The 21,048-nt window shown below is 33.5% G+C and overlaps 4 protein-coding genes across 6 annotated transcripts in view; all 4 read left to right on the forward strand.

The window, feature by feature from the left end:
* Positions 1–1,290, forward strand: part of LOC145316699 (KICSTOR complex protein SZT2-like) — a 31,366-nt gene extending 30,076 nt beyond the window's left edge. For both annotated transcript variants that reach the window (XM_080157400.1, XM_080157401.1), the window contains one exon: positions 801–1,290. In XM_080157400.1, coding sequence (XP_080013526.1) covers positions 801–906 — 106 coding nt within the window. In that variant the 3' untranslated portion in view covers positions 907–1,290. The remainder of the gene's footprint in view (positions 1–800) is intronic.
* Positions 1,203–4,454, forward strand: LOC145316714 (phosphoglycerate mutase 1-like). Its single transcript, XM_080157423.1, has 6 exons — positions 1,203–1,380; positions 1,643–1,857; positions 2,103–2,166; positions 2,487–2,637; positions 3,556–3,749; positions 4,091–4,454. The coding sequence occupies exons 1-6, from the start codon at positions 1,327–1,329 to the stop codon at positions 4,175–4,177; spliced, it is 765 nt and encodes a 254-aa protein (XP_080013549.1). The 5' UTR covers positions 1,203–1,326; the 3' UTR covers positions 4,178–4,454.
* LOC145316704 (RNA 2',3'-cyclic phosphatase ANGEL2-like) lies at positions 4,422–15,746 on the forward strand. 2 transcript variants are annotated; one of them, XM_080157405.1, is made up of 8 exons: positions 4,422–4,637; positions 5,625–5,742; positions 6,142–7,023; positions 8,773–8,883; positions 9,172–9,292; positions 13,917–14,031; positions 14,689–14,759; positions 15,180–15,746. In XM_080157405.1, the coding sequence occupies exons 1-8, from the start codon at positions 4,476–4,478 to the stop codon at positions 15,334–15,336; spliced, it is 1,737 nt and encodes a 578-aa protein (XP_080013531.1). In that variant the 5' UTR covers positions 4,422–4,475; the 3' UTR covers positions 15,337–15,746. The 2 variants fall into 2 exon arrangements, with proteins under 2 accessions (XP_080013531.1, XP_080013532.1); XM_080157406.1 differs by having other exon boundaries at positions 6,172–7,023.
* LOC145316701 (RNA 2',3'-cyclic phosphatase ANGEL2-like) lies at positions 15,741–20,766 on the forward strand. The gene is made up of 7 exons (XM_080157403.1): positions 15,741–16,726; positions 17,220–17,396; positions 17,557–17,645; positions 18,406–18,516; positions 19,257–19,393; positions 19,807–19,911; positions 20,142–20,766. The coding sequence occupies exons 1-7, from the start codon at positions 15,950–15,952 to the stop codon at positions 20,636–20,638; spliced, it is 1,893 nt and encodes a 630-aa protein (XP_080013529.1). The 5' UTR covers positions 15,741–15,949; the 3' UTR covers positions 20,639–20,766.
* Positions 20,767–21,048: the final 282 nt, after the last annotated feature.

A 21,048-nucleotide genomic window follows, 5' to 3' on the forward strand; every position in this document is an offset into this window, starting at 1 on the left:
CACTGCTGAAAGGTGCATAAAATCACTTGCTCTCGCTCGTGCATATTCCCCTTTCTTTCCAAATTCTTAAAAGGGGGGGGGGGTTTTAATGCAACCATCTCGTAATCAGTGATTAAATGGCACTTAGAATTCGAATTTCGATCAGAAATTTTGCATGAATAATCCTTGGTAGGTCTATTTTCCCTAAATCGAACAAAAAGTTGGAAAAGTAACGGCTGGCGGCTCAGCCGTTTAGCCGTTTTTTGCCTATTTTCAGGGCAAATTCATCATTAATTACGTAGGAATCAACTTTTTAAAACATATTTTTGGTTTAATTCATGTTAAATGATAGCAATAACCAATTTTTAAATTTCTAGTACCAACAGCTACCGGCTAGAACCGTTTGATAAGGTTTTTGAGTGAGAAAAAGTATTATGTGAAAATAGGTTTCGTGACTTTTGTGCTCTTAAGATAGTAATAAAATGGCAAAACAGCTGAGCCGCCAGCCGTTAGCTGTTACTTTTCCAACTTTTTGTTCGATTTAGGGAAAATAGACCTACCAAGGATTATTCATGCAAAATTTCTGATCGAAATTCGAATTCTAAGTGCCATTTAATCATTGATTACGAGATGGTTGCATTAAACCCCCCCCCCCCCCTTAATGAGCATCTACTAAACACTTTACTTGTTCGAGTTTTCATTATATATTATTTAATCTTTTTACTTATTTATGTGATTCACTACTTATAGATGTTGTCAAATGTCATCCTTGTTTTATTTATATCACTTAACATTTTCTCAAAGTCTTATTATTTTTTCAGAGAACCACCGCACACAACACAATCAAGTCTAGTCTCTGCTAACTCAAAAATAATCGAGGAATTTGTTGAATTTTGTTGCTTCCACCTCTGGACACAGTTGCTCTAGTTTTCATCATTTCGTATATTCATTCTTTAATTATTGTTATGTAGTCATCTATATACATAAAATATCTATCTATATGTACTGTAACATTTGTACATAATTTCTTTTCATGGGTTAATAATGTAACATTAAATATTATATTTGATTAGAAAATTTCTTACAATTTCAATTTTGAACATAGTTGATATATTATACAAGTAATATAAAAATCTAGGGCTATTTTTCTATTGAAAACATTAGTGTTAATTATAATGTGATATTATGAAAAGCTGTGATTTGTTGAAAATTTTTATGATCTGTTGATTACTCAAATTAATAATCAAAATTTTGGCTATACAATGCCAAGTGTATAAATGTTATGTATAATATAATTTGTTTAATTTCAGACTGGCTTTGTCCTGTTCTAGGTTAATATCCTCTAAAATGGCCAAGTATACGATTGTTATGCTGAGACACGGAGAGAGCGAGTGGAATAAGGTTCAGTTTCATTTCATTATTAGCAAAAATGAATTTTAACTAAGCCATATAGATAATCACCGACTATTGGGCAACACGTAGTGCATCTGCTCGTTATCGGAAAGGTGATAGATTCGAATACCGTCTTCTATAGTTATTTGGATGATATTTTATGTCTTACTTAACCCCTAACCGCCGCGCCGATTTGTCATTCGCATTATCTTGCTAACTTAGATCAGTGATAAAGTTACACTAGTTAATGGTTACAGTTATGATACTTTAGGAGAACAAGTTTTGTGGTTGGTACGACGCCAACCTGAGCGAAGCCGGAGTAGCTGAGGCTGTGGCCGGAGGCAAGGCTCTGAAGGAGGCCGACTACAATTTTGATGTAGCTCACACCTCCCTGCTCACCAGAGCACAGGTCACCCTGCAGAAGGTGCTCCAGGAGATTGGTAAAACTGATCTTCCCGTTGAGAAAACATGGAGGCTTAATGAGAGGTAGGATTTAGTGATTCACAAATAAGGGCAGTATTCTTTTATGCATAGATGCATTAAGAGGGGGGGGGGGGCTGTTTACTTTAAATCCTCCCCTCCCTGTTGATAAAAATTCGTTGTTTTATAAAATTCTTCTCTTCAATATACAAAATTTTTACTTTTTAAGCTTGATAATATTAGGGTTTAATTGATTTATCTTTATTGCCTAAACTCCTAGTTAATAATATTTATTTTGGTCTTGTTTTCAGGCATTATGGAGCTTTAACTGGACTCAACAAAGCCGAGACTGCTGCTAAACATGGTGAAGAACAGGTAAATTAATCTTGTAAAATTAATAAAATCCTTCCTTTTCTTATTTATTTATTGCTTAAAAGATATTTTTACTTAGATTATGTAGTTTTTGATTGTTATACCAGTAACAAAAAGCATGTCGCTAATAAAAAGAAATAAGTTATAATCCTTTTATGAAGGATGTTAGTCTGTGTTTAACGTACCGATATGGTTCTCCCTTAAAGTGCATCTTTTAAAAGGTCCAGAATTAATCCACCAAAAGAAATCGCTATTGGAAAAAAAATATCCCTCCCTTCCCTCAAGTAACCTTGAGGCGTAGCCTCTAATTTGTTCCAATTCAGGTTAAGATCTGGCGTCGTAGCTTCGATGTGCCCCCACCCCCCATGGAGGAGGACCACCCCTACTACGACAACATCAGGAATGATCCCAGATACAAGGATGGACCCTCTGACGCGGAGTTCCCAAAGTGTGAATCTTTGAAGCTAACCATTGGTATGTTCATATGTATTTTACAAGTAGTTTTTAATGTCATGAGCAGAACAAAATAGTCACTACAAGAGATTGTGTGTATGTTATTTTAGATCTGACTGGACTGATATTTTCAGGGTTTCGGATCCGGATCCGGATCCGGATCCGCAAGGATCCGCATATTTTGAGTCCAAGGATCCGGATCCGGATCCGCAAAAAAAATGCGGATCCGGATCCTTAGACTCCAAAAAATGCGGGAAAAATGGAAAAATCTACCTAAATTTATATAAAATCTCAGACATTCTCTTGATGAGAGCCAATCTTTAAGGTTTAGGTTCAGACTTGAAAATTAAAAGTATTTTTGACTTCGAATTGAAGAATAAATTTTTCGAAAAATTTGGTGATTTTATTTTTATTGTCAAAGATCCAGATCCGGATCCAGTAGGATCCGGATCCGCACTGACCAAATTTTGAGGATCCGGATCCGCATAAAATCAATGCGGATCCGGATCCGCATAAAATCAATGCGGATCCGAAACCCTGGATATTTTGAAGATATTTTCGTCGTGATTTAGAATTCAGTCTATCCAGTTGTTGATTGATTTCTATGGGATAGTTGTAACTGGCAACTGGATGACGTTTAGACCATATACATATTATGTAATGCTAGAAATATATTCCAATATTAATATCTAAAGATAATATTTTTTTCATTATACTAAATTATAATGTTAATTTGATATCTTTAATACAATGCAATGTAGAACGTACATTTTCTGTTACTCATATCTTGCTAACCTTTTGACCGACTGGGTTCTGCTTTTCATGGAATTATAATGGTACTTTGACAATTAGGGGAGGGTTACTGTTCTGTGTTAAATCCCTCACCCCCTTTCACTGTGTGGTCGAAGCCTCTAGTGTTTCAATGAATATTACTTCTAGAGCGCACTCTACCCTACTGGAACGACGTGATTGTGCCCCAGATGAAGGACGGAAAGAAAATTCTGATTGCCGCGCACGGAAACTCTCTACGCGGCATTGTGAAGCATCTGGACAATATGTCTGATGATGATATTATGGGACTCAATCTTCCAACTGGTATCCCATTTGTCTATGAGCTGGATGAGAATCTCAAGGTACTTTCGATTACTGTTAAATTTTAGTCTAGTTCCCGAAAAATAAGCAATTAAAAAGCCTCATACAAACTTTAATCTAATGCTCATTTGGAATCAATTTGATAGGTATAAATTGAGACAATGATAAATAATCACTTTTAGCACAGGTATAAATTGAGACAATGATAAATAATCACTTTTAGCACATCTAATAAAATAATGATAGAATGATAAAAAGCTTATTCTTATAATAAAATAATGTTTATGAGGCTTTGTTCAGAAATCAATTTCACCTTAGCCTATATATATTTTTAAAATTAGATATGGATTTACACACTGAAGAATAATAATTTGATTTTTAGCCGGTTGTCTCCATGAAGTTCCTTGGAGACGAGGAGACCGTAAAGAAGGCCATGGAGGCTGTTGCCAACCAGGGCAAGGCAAAGTAGTTGGACAACAATGATATTGTTTCAACCATCCGGTTCTGATCTTAGTTGCGTGTGTGGACTTAGTTCTGTCAATTAGATTTAGAGTCCATCTTAGTTTTAACAGCTTTTTCTTGTTTGAAGTGAATAATTTTGACACTACATAAAACATATAATGCCAAATATTTGTAACTGCTTTATAATAAAAATTAATAGTTTTAAAAATAAAATAACATTTGCATTTTTCAATTTGTCAATTTCCATAGTTAGCCTATTATTTTAACAAAATAGTAATTTCAGAGAATGAAATTCTATCATAAAAATGTGTGATGTTAAAGAGTTGTCTATTGATGAAGATCTGTCTGTCTATGTAAATATTCCTGACTTTGTTGATCTTGACAGTGATAATGAAACTGATTACAGTGCAGATGAAGCTGAAAATCCTGTCAATATTGACGAAGAATACGTGTTCAAAAAGGAAGAGGTGAATTTTTTAAAAAAATTTCGGATCTGTTAAATTGTTCCTGGGGATCGGTCCTTCAAAAATATATGAACTTGATTGCTTGCTGCCAAATGCCTGAACGTACATGCATTGTCCTTACGTCTTTAAAAGCGGTATACGAAGGCATATTAATAATCTAGAATAGCCATGATTCGATGATGCATTGCATAGGGAACGCGTAAAAAAGTTTTGACGCATTTAACGCTGCGAAGTAATTGTGCATTATTAAGTAATATCTTTTCCATTATTTGGAGGCCTTTTTTTTTCGATTAAAATAGTGTGAATGTGCAAACATAAACATACGTTCAGCCGTTTTAGCTGCCTTTAAAGTTCACAGATTTTGACAGTTTTTCCCGCCAGGTCCATTTTACTGTGTACTACACCTAGATCCTGAATTTTTTTTAGGCCTTGAATTGAAAATAAACTTTTATAATAACCAAAATAAAAGCAAGTTCTAGTGTTCAAAGACAATTTGACCTAATCAAAGTGTTTCTCAATGTGATTGGGATGGGAATTTTAAATTAAATAAGTGCATGTAAACACTTAGCAAATGATTCATTTACCAGGGGATTGAAAGTCCTGAGGTGAATTCTTAAATTGAAATTCACCTCAGGAATAGGATATATAAAATAAAATTCATGTAGCGATAGATTTTTTGAGAAACAACCCGAGCTCTTAAAACAAGATGATTACTTGTTTATTTCTTACATTACATAACTTGATTTTGATTATAGTATAAACTTTGTTAGTTATATACTAGCGGCTGCTACCCTAGCATCTAGGGGCTCTGAATTATAGGGGATAAGAAGGAAAAACAACAGCCTAAAACCACCCCAAGGCTTTAATCTATAAATAAAATAACTTAAAACCATCACTGATTCTATGTGAAGCCTTATTAAAAAGGAGAACACTTAGGCTATAGACAAAAAAATCTTACAACTTTATATTATTTACTAGAACTGTTTTAAGGCTGAAACTGAGGTAACGCCTGTGAAAGCAGAACCTTTAGAAGAAAGAATAGTTGAACAAGTCGTTTATAACAACAGCAAATATTTTAAAAAGCAGAAACCCCTTCAGAACAATACAAGTAGGTTTTTATTTTCTAATTATATACCTAGCATTTAATTAAAAATGTTTAGTAGCAAAGCTACGCCATAATTTATTTTGTCCGTCATTCCTTAACGTTATTGGGAAAATGTGATTTTCTCAGCTGCTATTCAAGATAAATGACTGAATTTTGTTAGACAGATTCTCTGTCCCAATGAGCATTCAGTATGTAATTTATTTACTTCGTTCGTCGGTCTGTCAGTTAAGCTACAAAATATGAATACCTATTAAAGATATAAAAAAATATGTTATAGGTGATACTTTAGTATTTACAGGGAACTTAAGGGATAAGAAGTCCCCAAAGTTTTTAAAATCAACAAAAAGAAACGAAATAGATTGTCGTCTTTTAGAAAATATTTTTTTTTCATACAATTTGAAGATTTCGGGAGAAATTTATATCATCTTTTAGATAACCACACAAGAACAGACAATGTCCAAGCAAACACTAACCAAATATTAAATACAAATGGAAAGCGTAGACGCAGTGACAGCAATGATGTACAAATTAAGCAAGAACCTGACAATTATATCAAACAAGAAAATGATAATCAATCTGATGATAATGTTAAATCTATCTCAATAAAGACTGAACTGATATCTAATGAAATTGAAAATGTTAAAACTGAACCAGATGAAGATAAAACTGTCAATGATCTTGAAACACAAGCATTGAAAAAATATGATGAAATTCGGAAATGGGTTTACACAAGACTGGGTGATAACCTTAGAACTGGCGCTAGCCAGCAGAGGTATAACAATGTCAAGTTTCGTATCATGTCATATAATGTTCTGTCTCAGGGCAGAGTTGACCGTAAGGTCAGATCATTCAGAAATAAGAATCCTAATCATTTAGCATGGAGTAAACGGCTGCAGTTACTTACAAGAGAAATTAGTTCATCTTCACCTGACATTATATGTTTCCAAGAGCTTGACTTTATAGACGATAACAATATTAATGGTGAAATTGAACAATTAATGAGGAATTTAGGATATGATTTTAAGTCAATGAAACGTAAAGATCCGAAAATGGATGGCTGTGCAATATTTTACAAGACTGAAAAGTTTACCTGTGATAAAGTAACATACTGTGAGCTGGACAATAATGATGTGGTGTATATGACTGATTGTAATAATGTTGGTATTGTGTGCAGACTGAACAGTGTTCACAACTCACAAAAGGTTGTGGTCGGGAATGTTCATCTCAAGTTTGGGCCTGACAGACAGCTCTCTAGGCTAGCTCAGTTTGCAGTTTTTATGGCAGGTAATAGAAAAATTATTTCACTTTTTCATAAATAAAATAAGTTTTGATTTTAAGTTAAGCAATAACATTTACTTTTACATATCCTCACTCATATTAAAGAGGTAGGATGTTTGACTCTTTGTGTCTGTACTGAAAGATCTCGCTAACCGCTGGAGTGATAAGGGGGGGGGGGGGGTATCTACACCTCTGAAGATAAATGAATACTTGAAAAAATTAACCTCTCCTGAATTTTTGGGTTTTAAAGTGAAAGTATGGTTTTCGACACCTCCCCAACCCCCTCACCCATAGGCGTCCAAGGGGGGGGGGGTACTGGGGCGATTACCCCCCCCAAACGAATTTCAAAATTTTTTTCATTTTACCCCCCCCATTTAAAATTTACCCCTACCCTGGGGGTGCCGTAGGCACCCCCAACCATTTAGGAGGGGGTATTTACCCCCCCCAAACAATTTTGGGGGGGTAAATACCCCCCCAAAATAGAAAATCTCTAACAAAAAAAATTTTTGATAAAATTTAACTTACCCCCCCCCAAAATTTTACCCCGGGGGTAAATTTTGGGGGGGGTAAACAAATTTTACCCCTGCCAACAGATTTCAGGGGGGATAATTACCCCCCCCAAGCAAATTTTACCCCCGGGGTAAAAATTTTGGGGGGGGGTAAAAAAAATTTGCGGCGCGCTTCGCGCGCTATTTTACCCCCCCCAAAACCGAATTACCCCCCCCTTAAAAAAATTTTACCCCCCCCAAAATAAAAAGCTTGGACGCCCCTGCCCTCACCCTTTATTTGAAGTGTCCCTGAAAGCTTTACGGGCGTAACCACTAGTTGAGAATTCAAAGATAGTCTAAAAACTGCACAGGACCAATATTATGCTACTAAAAAGATTTTAGGGGTCGGTTTAATGTAGGATATGAAAAATTAAAGAATATTACATTAATCTGAAAACATTAACCCATTCTTTTTAGTAGCGAAGCTACTCTATAATTTGAAATGTCCGTCTGTCTGTATGTCCGTCTTAGTTTGGGGGAAACGTGATTTTCTCGGCTCCTATAAAAGATAAAAGGCTGAAATTTTTTGACAACATTCCCATTATTAAGGAGCACAATTAACTATAAAACATCAATGGCGGTAGGACCGCTTTTTAGCAGGTTTTAGGCTATTTTTGTATTTTTCATATTTTTCTCCATATCTTTGGTGTTTATGGTTCGATTTCCAAAATTTTTTCAGTTATATTATCAAAATTAAATTTCCTGTCGTTTCAAGAAAACAACTATGACGGTCAGACTGCCTTTAAGCAGGTTTTAGGCTATTTTTGTATTTTTCACATTTTTCTCCATACCTTTGGTGTTTATGGCCCGATTTCCGAAGTTTTTCAGTTATAGATATCAAAATTAAATATCCTGTCGTTTCAAGAAAACATCAATGGCGGTCAGACTGCCCTTTTGCAGGTTTTTGGCTATTTTTATATTTTTCACATTTTTCCTCATATCTTTGGTTTTTATGGTCCATTTTTAAAAATTTTTGTAGTTTAAAATATCAAAATTAAATTTCCCGTTGTTTTGAGCATCCAGTATGTAATTTACTTTGACCGTCAGTCTGTTAGTCATAGTACTGAAATATAAAAGAATAAGTATAAGAAATGAAAAACAAATGTTGAAAAGGTTTCGTGATTTTTTCCCTAATATATTATTAAATTATTATTTAATTGTTTGTGCTTCGCTACTTATGGATGTTGTCATCCTTGTTCTATTTAAGATTTGCAAGAATTATGCCATGAACGATCGGACGGAGCTGCATATCCATGTATAATAACTGGAGATTTTAATCTGGAACCATATTCAGATGTTCACAGTCTCCTAGTCAAAGGTTGGTTTCTAGTTTTACAATTAGATTAGAAAATAATAAATCATTAAATAATAACTAAACATTTCTTTACTAATTACAAACTTATAATTATCATATTTGAAGTCCTCTTTATTTTCTAGAATACCCACTAAGGGAAGCGCTGATAGCCTAAAGGGATGTCTGACATTTTAGATAGCAAAATAGCTTAAAACCCAGACAGAAAAGATTTCTTAGTGTCGCTTTCTTTTTTTTCCATATAACCTTTTTTACTTGTTCAGTATTTTATTCAATCGTTATTGTTGTTTTTAGGAAAATTAAGATACCGCGGACTTTTATTAGGAACGGACAATTATCCGGACAATCTTTTCCCTCCAAACTTTGGTATTGGACCAGACATGAATTGGTCATTAAGTTCTCAACAGCATAACATGTAAGTTATTCAAATTATTAATTACTTACAGGCTGGCCACGAACATGCTATTTCCACTATTTCCGCTATTTCCACTATTTTTGCATGCTATGCATACTATTCCAAAAAATTATGCTATTTCCACTATTGTCCAAAACTGCATACTATTTCCACTATTTTCCAAAAACTGCATACTGTTTTCCACTATTTATTTGTATGTCAGATAAATCTTCAATTTTTAGGTAATTAAAACGAACTGATTTTTTTAGATCATGAAAAGAAAGCGAAGTAGCGGGTTTTATCGCATTTTCACAGTATCTTTTATCCTATTTCTAGCCCCTGCGGAGGCTCTAACCCTGCGGGGCAATCATTGCCACTTACCTAACCTAAAATAACTTATCAAATACTACTGTGAAAATACGGCAAACTCGCTTCTTTGTTTTCAATTTTTTAGAAATGTTTCCAGAAGAAAGTAGTATTGTACCTTTTTTTTAAAAGTTATTGGTATTTCCACATTCACACATTCAATGTAAAGATATCTCCTTTTAAATTTTAATAGCATTGAGGAGTACTTTTATTATTAAATGATCCTATAGGTAACTGAGGTTTATGATCTCTTAACTAATATAAATCCTCTGTTTTTAGGTCCTTTTTCACATAACAATTTTAAACGGCTGTAATTTTGAAGCTAAAAGACCAATTTTTTCAGAAAATGTTTTTGTGTGTGTAAATTTTAAGTTAAGAATCTCAAAACATAAATTTCAGCAGCGGAAGCTGTACTTGGCAGCTGCCAGCCGGGGCTCGGCAGGAAAACGACGGTGGATATTTATGCAATTTTAATAACTCATGTGGACATGTTGGAAAAGCTTAAAATTTAAAGTTAAAAATTTCGGTCAAAGGATCCTTTTAAACGTTTCTGGAAACCTGGAGGATCAGAACGTGCAGGATCAAACCTGGAACCTTAAATTGTTGCCTATATACATATATATGATATTTTAGTATTTTGGTAACATAAAATGCTTTCTTAAACTCAAATATTTTTACTCTTTACCTGGATGATCCCGCCAGGTTTGCTGGCATCCTGTGCCCGCTAGGAATGAGATATTCATAAAATTCTTACTCTCACTTAAGTGTCATACCCAAACCCATTATTTAAGTCACTCGGTGCCTATTAGATCAAGGGGGGGGGGGGTTCTCCGGAACCAAAATTATGAACCTTGCAGATTTTTTGGACTTAAGCTTTTATGGGTAAATTAACATTTAGTTAGATGTCACCCCACTTCCACTCCCCCTAGCCCCGTGGGGGTTAAAAAAAAGCCTTTAAATTAACCTAACTTTAACTATCTCATAAACCATTTGATCATGAGAGCAGATTTTTTTGGACTTAAGCTATCAGAGGTATGATATATAGTTTAAGCAAGAAGCAACTACTCAGCCATAACACCCTAGCCATCCGAGACTCAATAAAAAATTTGATCTAACCACAGTTTTCTCTAAAACCACTTAATAAACTGTGCAGATATTTTGGACTTAAGCTTTTATTAGTGCCAACTTTTAGTTTAAAAGTCATTTTCCCCCCCTAGCCTTCCGGGGCTCAATAAAACCCTAAAATGAACCTGACCTTAATTAGCAAGAAGCAACACCTTAGCCCCAATCCCCCTAGCACTCTGGGACTTTATGAAACCCTAAAAAATGACCAAACCTTAGTCTTCTCTTGGATCACATTTGAACCGTGCAGATATTTTGAACTTAAACAATGTGTATAAAATAACTTTTAAGTTTAGAAGTCATTCCCCCTGACCCCCCCCCCTCTATGCCTCCAGCCTTCTAGGGCTTTATAAAACCCTAAAAATGACCTGGAATCCCTTAATTTACAATGCAGATATTTTGGCTTTCATTGGTATCAACCAACTTTTAGTCTTGAAGTCAATCTGATGCACCCTCCCCCCTAGCCCTCCGTGGCTCAAAAAGACCTTAAGATTAACCTAACCCTAGTAAGGTATCTCTTAAACCATTCGATCGTCAGAGCGGTTTTTTTTGGACTAAAGCTGTCAGGCATGAGCTATAGTTTGTGCAAGAATCAACACCTGAAGACCCCCCCCCCCTTCCTCCCCTGCCTGCATTTTAAGGCATTAAGTTGTTTTAAATGCACATTATTGTGTTTAAAATGCATGCTATTTTATACTATTTTGTTTTAAATGCATGCTATTTCATACTATTTTATGGAATTTGTACATACTATTGCATACTATTCACTTTTTTTCTGCATACTATTTTATGCTATTTTGAAAAAAAGTCTGTGGCCACCCTGTACTTAAAGTAAAGAAATGCAGGGAGTAAGGGAGGGGACAATGGGAAATTAATTCAATATAAGAGTTTTCGCTGTAAAACAATAAAAACCAGATTTATCCAGAAAATTTGACCAAAATTGTAAAGGGATCATGGTAATTTATTTTAGAAAAAAAAACATTTACTTGAAAATTAAATTACCAGTACATCACAATGTAGTAATATTCTGTAAGGGACGTTGCCGTTCCTGCAACTGGAAGAAATACAGTGGATGTATTTTTGTCAAAATTGTTTGTCTGGATGTAAATTCGACAGTAATTTGTTATATATTGTGGGTATGCTGACAAATATACATCTAACACAGGCATTTAAACATCCAAAATTGTCAATTATACATCTATTTCTTGCCAATTTCACATCTAAACTTTTTTATATGTCATATATACATCCTGTACATTTTTATAAATAATAAACAATAGTAAACTGTATAGTAGTAGTTACCTTTGATAATACAAATAAGGATTTTAATTGCCATTTATCTTAAAAGTGTATTTTCTCTATATGAAACTTCGAAAAACATTGTGTTTAATAATTTTTTTAATAAGTTGTACTAAAACAGTAGCTTTTATTCTTATTAGAATACAAATGACAAAATTTGTAACAAATCTACATTTAAAGAAATAAAACAGGAAAAAGTATTTAAATAAAGTTCATGTTCAGACATTATTGCCACTAAAGAAAGAAATATTATTAAATATATATATATATTTATAAATTATATTAAATAAAAATAAAATAAATGTAGGTTAATAGTTATTTCTCGTATCGTATTATAAACGGCTTTCCGCGGATATAGAATGTACAATTATAAGATTAAAACTAGTTTTTTTAGCCCCGTGGTGCCGAAGGCACCGGCTAAAAAAACTAGTTTTAATCTTATGATTGTACATTTCTATATTCGTAGAAAACTGGATATAATACGATGCTAGACATAGTTTTTTCGTATTCATGAGAACCGGTTCCTATCCACCGGATTCAAATGAATACGAGAAAACGTGTTATACAATTCTTCTCATATTCAATAACTTTCAAATGACAAAATTTGTAACAAATCTACATTTAAAGAAATAAAACAGGAAAAAGTATTTAAATAAAGTTCATGTTCAGACATTATTGCCACTAAAGAAAGAAATATTATTAAATATATATATATATTTATAAATTATATTAAATAAAAATAAAATAAATGTAGGTTAAAACGTGTTATACAATTCTTCTCATATTCAATAACTTTCAAAAAAATTATACTAAATACAAAAATAATATTACATCAAAATAACTATATTGTTTATAAATGAACCAGGAATAAAGGCAAGGGTAAATCTTTATTTTTTTAACTATAATAATTTTGCAGTATGAATTAGCTTTCCTCAAAGATTGTAATTTTACAGAAATATATTTTAATCCTTTTTTCTTCATACATTTATCCCATGTGATTTATATTTTATTTCATTGTTTTCAAAACCTAAAAAAATCTTGTTTAGCACTTCGTCAACCCTTCTCATAAATTTTAAATGCCACCTAAATTCAAGAGATTCTTAGATTGTTTAATACATAAATATCACAGTAGAGTTTCTATACATGAAATAACATTTTCTTGGGAAAAATATTTGTTAAAACCAGCCATCTAATAACAAATTTTTCTGTCTGCTATATTCAAAACTAACTCAGCTAGTTAGCGGGGCATTGATGCGCTAGTACCCAAAGTCAGGCAGAACCTTCTGAGTTCTTGCACATTCCCTTTAAGCCAGTACCCAAAGTCTGAGACTCTTAAAAATTGAATATTCGATCCATTGTCCCCTCCCTTACTCCCTGAAAGAAATGTGCAAAACTTTGATTTACGTCAGATCATTAGTTTTCGATTGAATTGCATAGCACTTGACATAGACAAGCAATAAGCATGATAGCACCACAAATGTAAAAATCAGACTTCATAGCTACCATTCGTTTAATTAAGTCTTTTATATCTTTAATTATTATATCTCTCATATTGCTCCTTATTATGAAATTTTATATTTGTTCTAACATAAAACGAAAGTAGAATGTATGTATCTGTTATATTAACTTCCATTCTACTGAAAAGTGTTTCAATTAGGTTCAGGTTAGTGTTCAAAAAAAGAAAAGTCTACCTATAAATTGTATTTTAAGGCTTTATTATAATTTATAATACAATAATGATAAAGAACATTGTTGGATATATTAATTGTCTTTCCATTGTTCTTCCTAATACTTTCATAGTAATATTAAATCTTCTATTGTCCTATCAATGTAACTTTTTGATTAACAATGATTATAGGAGAAGCGGTTGCCTGTACCACAACCTTGGGTTCCGGTCAGTATATCAATACAGGGAGGAAAGGACTCTTTACTTGGGATTTGCACCTCCAGAGGCTGAAATTACGGCTTTCCAGGTTACAAATGTTTTCTTTGTTACTTAGAAAAGCTTCGTTTTGATCAAGGTTAGGTTTTGGGTTGTTTTTTAGGGTTGTAGAAATTAATTTTTTGTAGGTGAAGCTCATATTGACTTATAGATATAGAATACGTTGATATTGTGTCAGGGGAATTTTTGTCGTCAATTGAGGTTGCTAAAATAGTCCTTAGATATTTGTCACAACGTTTCTGCATGGTCAGAGGAGGGGATGGGTTAAAGTCATAAGGGGAGGGTATCATTATATTACCCAGCTAGGAGAAACATTTTATCAGGGTACGCGAGAATTTGTCACAATATCCATATATTCTTAATCTAACTTTATGGTGCAGTCAAGAAATATTAAGGGATAATTTATGGACGATAAATTGATGTACACCCAAAATATGTCAATTACAATAAACCCTTCTGTAGACTAAAATTATTGATGAGAAAGTTTGGACATGATTGATCAGGTTGTACAAATCAATCAAATTTAATAAAAGTGCATAAAGTAGAACAAATTTTGGGGGACCAGTATAATTTACAGTCTGTTGTCCCCTCCTATCCTGAGTGTAGTCACTAGTAGAGAGTAGAATTAAGACATTCTAAATTTAAATCTGAATATTTTGAAAAACTTAAAACTGTTAACTTTGTTAAGGGTAAGTGGGTTGCCTGTGATCACATGTTCTATTCAACAATGCCGTTACCTGATTATTCACACTATTCCAGGTAAGAATATTTGGTGCTTTCCCTCAAGGCTCAAAGTGCGTAATTTTCTATACTAGACCCTATGGGGGTTCTCAATATCCAATATAACCTATATCCTAAAGTAACAAACGAAAAACTAGATTTAGCAGCATCTAGTATATAGCCATAACTCATAATAATCTTTGTATATAACAAAACTATTATTATCACCCCAAGCCTCTAGGGGGGGGGGGGGGCGGGGGGTAGGAATATAGCGTAGAACCACACCGTAGGATTTCCCAAAATGGAGAACTTGATCGGACTTTTTTACACATAGCCAGATTATTGAAAAGTTAAATCCTCTAATGAAAACATCCAATAATATTAATGCTATTTTTTTTATTGCTTCATACAAGAATTTTGTTTTCTAAGGAAATAATTTTTATTTTAATGTATTTTTAGTCATGATGGACGGATAGAATGGAAGCTGAAGCTGCTAAGTAAATGGACGCTTCCTTCTGGTAGCCAGATATCCAAGCTTGGAGGCCTTCCATCATCCATTTGTCCATCTGATCATTTACCTCTGGCGGCGGAGTTTCTGTTAGCACCTCAACATTAATTATAACACAAGAGGAAGAGATCAAATACTGGTGCTTTTAAACAAAGTACCGGTTGAACACTGAAATTCACCTATTTTTGAAATATAATCAAGCTAATGGGGGGGGGGGGGGTTACTGTGCCTAACCGAAAAAGCTTAAGGAATACGAAAAAGGATTATTTAAATGAACTTACTTAGCTCAAAATTGTTATAAAAGGTTTTAACTTTTTTGTTAATAATTTTTAAAAGACAGAAAAATTACTACAAAAAAACAAAATCCCCTATTTTGAAATTTATCTTTTTAAATATTAACTGATTAACTGTTATTTAGAAATTGAGCATAGCTAACTTTGTATTGTAATAAATTTTTGTAAATGCAATATTTTTATATCAATTATATTAAATAAAATGATTAACATATAATTCAATAGTTTCAGAAATATAATGTTTTTGACAGGGTTGACAAATACTAATAACTACATTTACAAAATTTCAATTAATGTCATTTTCGCACCATTATAAAATACACAAATCAAACTTTTATGTAACAAGAAAAAATGTGATAATTATTTTGTGAAATGAAACGTGGCCTGAAAGAATATTGTTGTAAGTAAAAGTGAATTAAATTATCTTGATGTTTAGAAACAGCGTAGCATACTCGGTAGAATTATTTTGTAGTATGACATTTAGTTCATGTAACTTACAACCAAGACGTTTAAAAGTAATTGCTATTAGACCAAAAATGGACAATGAACCAGAGGTTTGGGAATATTTAGAGGACTCGAATAAAACTAAAGCTTTAGAAGATGAAGCAAAAAGAAAGGAAAGATTGCGCAAAGCGAAAAAATTTTGTAGCCAAGGAATTAATACATTTGAAGTAAAAGATTTGGATACTAATCTACCCAATCAAAGTTGTCCTTCTCCTGAAAGTATTCCCCTTCCACCTTCTAGTGATACTACACATCCACCTTTGCCGCAACAAGAAGAGCCTTCGCCTCCTCCTTTACCGCCAACAAAACCAATGTCTCAATTACGACCAGAGACACGTCATCAAATAACAACGACAAGTTTTTTTGGCCAGCAATTTTTAAATCAAGCACAATATGCGCTTAATTTTAGAATGCATCGTCCAGTTTTAAATCAATATGGCAACTATTCCAATTCAGAACTGTACAGTCATAGGTCCCAGTATTCTTTCAGTAGGCAGCCGGGAGCAGCTTTTCATGGAGTAGCTTCAACGAGTACCTTTAGTGGAAGCCGCCAGTATTCTACTGATAAAATGCAGACAGAGTCAACATTGAAAAGTCAGTCAAGAAGTTTGCACACTAGTTCATCGCGTAGCTGTGATTTCTCAGTGTCCAGTCAACCTTTGTATCAATATAGAACATGGCAATCAGTTTCAAGAGAAAAGGTTATTTTTTCACTTAATTAAAATAACTAACAGCCTACGTTTTTACCGCGTAGTATTTGTAGGTCCAAAAATTGCATAGCAATGATATATAGTACATATTTAACATTATCAGTATAATACTTTCAAGCTTTCAGTTAAAAGTTGATTCTCCCCGATAACCCGCGGTTGCGTTTACTTCAAGGCCAAAAAAATAATGGATAAATTATAGGTGCTTTCCCTTTAAGAGCTAATCAAGCCTTGCCCCCCCCCCCCCCCCCACTCTTAATTTCAAAATTAACTGGAAGTAAGGGGGAGGGTGTATTTTTTCTCCAATGCCTAACCCCTGAACCATACGACGGGTCATTCTATAAGTTAACCCACTATAACCTTAAATGAAATAATCGAAAAAATAAACCCTTTCCCGCTTTACTATGAGTTTACTTAAAAATAAACTGTGGGAAACTGCCGAAATATTTTTTTTATTTGTAAAATATCAAGTTTTATATTTTTCTAGTTCAAGAATGGTACAAAGGTACGTGTGTTGTCCTACAATGTGTTAGCCCAAGACCTACTGGAAAGTAATACCTTTCTGTACCGAGGCCTGGATTCTACCTGGCTAGCCTGGAAACAAAGATGGAAGTTTATCAAGTGGGAGGTCCAGAATTTTGATCCCGATGTTGTTACTTTTCAAGTAAACTTTCAACTTTTACCATAAAAAATATTATACCTATTCGATGAAATTAAGATAATTTATTGATAAACACATTTTTAAATTCAAAACTACAAATAATCCGCTTTTGGGCATGATGAATTATTAGCACAGCTCCTTTCCAACTATATATTAATTTAAGGAAGTTCAGTTTAAGAGGCCAAATTATTTCAAGACTCATATTCTTCCATTCTTTGAAGAAATAGGTTACAGAGCTGTTTTTAAATGCAGGTAATTTTTTCTATTAAGTTTGTTCTGAGCATTTTATTAGCATTTTTATTGCCAAAATTTTAACTACAGTGTTGAATGATGGTACGTTTTATAACTAATGTTACTAACTAATATTAATTGTAAAGCAACCAAGCGATGAGCAATATCTTATTGGCATAGAGAAAAAAATAAAAGAGAGGAATCGAAGCAACTAGAAGACGAAAATAGGCAGTGGGCCTAGAGGCCTACTCAGCGCTGTTGCCGCGATAAAATTTATTGCTATTCCACTACTTTTCAAATGGGAGGATTAAAAATTATTAAAAAAAATATTTTTTTACTTTTTACTATTTCCATATTTAGGGCAAGAATATTAGATTAGATATTTTCGTTTTAATGTTTTAATTAAAAATTACATAGAATTTTATTTTTATTTAAAAAAATTTGTTCATGAAAGATAAATCCTTCTATTTCTAAAAAGGGGGAAATTTTTTTCATAATGAACATTCAGCTGATTCTGACCGCCCACGGCTGTTTGCTAAATATCGCTTTTCTTTTTATTCACATTATTATTTATGATTGACTTACAAAAAGCCCTGGACGGCTTTTGATTTTCGTCTGCTTCTAAATTTAGGGATGGGGAAGTAGTATTTTACCATGAAAAAGGGGTGAGTATTCAGTCCTTTTTCCTTATGCTTATTGGTGAGACGAGTGGACGGACAAACATCATTCTTCTTTGTATTGTAGAAAACCTACAGCTTAAATATATAAAATTTTATTTAAGAACAGGAGAAAAGAACGACGGGTGTGCAATATTTTACAAAAAGAAATGTTTCAAGCTCGAAGAATATTCTAAGGTTGAATATTTCCGCCAGGGGGATCCTATCTTAAATAGGTACAGTATTGGATTTTATTTACAGTATTGAGCTACAAAAAGTATTATGTGAAGATAGGTTTCGTGACTAGTTTGCTCCTAAAATAGCCCAAAAATGGCAAAACAGCTGAGTCGCCAGCCGTTAGCCGTTACTTTTCTAACTTTTTGTTCGATTTAGGGAAAATAGACCTACCAAGGATTATTCATGCAAAATTTCAGATCGAAATTCGAATTCTAAGTGCCATTTAATCATTGATTACGAGATGGTTGCATTAAAAACGCCCCCCTTAATAAAATTTTTGGGAAAATAGATTTTTTTATTTGAAGAATGGATACCTAGGTAGTTTAATATTTTTTGACTTTTTCTCTATGATGAAATACACCTCAAACATTGATTTTATTTTGTTGTTACCTTACATTCAATATTTTTTTCTATAGCATTATGAGGAAGTTTGATAGTTATTTTCTTTATGACTAACCCCCTGCGGGTCCCTAAACCTGCGGGGCTGCCCAATATAACCTAAACTTAAACAGTAAATTAGAAACACACGAAAAACTACTAACCCCCTCCCCCTTTTATTTTCATTTTATTTCAAAATAAGATGTGGGATCTGTGTTCGAATAGGTACTTTGAGGGAAAACACCTATTATTATGTTAATATTAATAGATGTATTTTTAACCTAGTGTCCCTTTTATATAACTTAATATTTATTATTTATGATTGTTGATAAAATCTTTATGAAGCAAGATTTATTTTTAGAGAAAATATTGGATTGGTGGCAAGATTAGTTGAGCGAGATGATACGAAATCATGTCTAATAGTTGCAACCACACATCTCCTATTCAACAAGAAGAGGGTGGATGTCAGACTAGCACAAGCTGCACTTTTTATAGCTGGTTAGACTTTGCTTTTTAGGGCTTGGCAGCCACTGAAAATCCACCGTGAACCGACTTTAAATTATCAGATGCGTACATTAAATTATTTTCCTTTATTAGATACTTGATAAAATAGCAATTTAATATATCAACCACTTCCAAAGTGAAAGGCATGTAATAACCTTGAAATAAGTGATCATCTTAAGATCTGCTAATGATGGGAAGGGTAAAAGATAGGAAAAGGAAAAAAAGGTAAGGGTAGTTATGATTTTTACCTGAATGATCGTTGTAATAGGTCGCGCCTGTTTTAGGTGCTACGCGTTCTCCTTCCTCCTACTAGAATGTCTTTTTCCATTTGATTTTATATAAAGAAGTATGTAAACTAATTAAGAAATTTTTGAGATTCATTGGTATTATTTGAATTTTTATTACAGAAGTTGATAAGCTGCGAGAAAGAAATGGTTTGTACAGTCCTGTTATACTAACAGGAGATTTCAACTCTAATTCCAACTCACCTGTATATGAGCTCATGGCTAAGGGTAAGAATTATTTCAATTCAGCTTATACTAACAACGAAATTAATTCAGATAAAAAGTCACGAAACCTATACGATGGGGGGGGGGGGGGGGGAAGCAACACATAGTAGAATTTACTACCTTTTTAACTGCCCTCCAAATATTTTAGTTTTTTTTTCGCTTTTGGATTTGTAAAAAAGGAATATTTTTTCATAAAGAGCAAACATTGATTGAAAATATTAAATTACTTTCAGGTAATGTCAAGTATGAGGGACTACATGCTGGAAGACGAGTATTGGCTCATCATTTGTTATCACAAAATCTTGGAGTCACACATAATTGTCAGTATAAAACAATTATCAAGTCACGAGCTAACAGGGAGGTTCCTCAAAATCATATCACAATTTGTGATGATCCTCAGGCAAAAGCGGACGGTTTACCTGGACACCTTTGTCATAACTTGAACCTGGAATCTGTTTATGGTGACTTGGAGACGCCTGATGTACGGAATCCTGTTGTGTCAACAAATCACGGAGATTGGACCATTGTAGACTATATTTTCTTTTCGCGTGCTGTAAATACAGGCCCGGATGATTCTAAGATGCATGTTAGCGGTCAACTCTACCTGAATTCCAGGCTTCTGCTGCCGTTGGCATCTAACATGGCGGATATTGGAAGAATTCCGTCCAAACTTTGCCCGTCGGATCATTTTCCACTCCTGGCAGATTTTGTACTGGTCCCAAATTTTTAAATCATTCAAGTTAAGAAGCATTTAGTTTAGCTGAAATTTAGAATTATTTATAGTCAAATTCATATGATACAAAATTTCAGTGATAATTTATAATTGTTATTTTTTAAGATAAAAAATTTAAATATTTAGTTTGTTTTTAAATTAACCTTATTTTAAAGTTACAGGTTCTTAATTTGTCTCTCTGTACCGAAAGATTCCGCTAATTTCTAGACCGGTTTCCTTTTCAATGAAGATTCTTTTAGGTGTCCCTCCCAACTATTCTGGTTCTCCCAACCGAAATAGTAAAATAATTCCCTTTAAGGGCCCTTGATACCTCCAAACGGTTTTGTCTCTGTGTGCAACACTTCTTTCCCCTGCAAAAATTCAGAAGTATCCAGGATACTTTTACAAACTTAATTTTTGTTCCAGTC

Source organism: Acartia tonsa, chromosome 4 (genome assembly GCF_053477335.1).
Source record: "Acartia tonsa isolate MP-2025a chromosome 4, ASM5347733v1, whole genome shotgun sequence".
NCBI lineage: Eukaryota > Metazoa > Arthropoda > Copepoda > Calanoida > Acartiidae > Acartia > Acartia tonsa.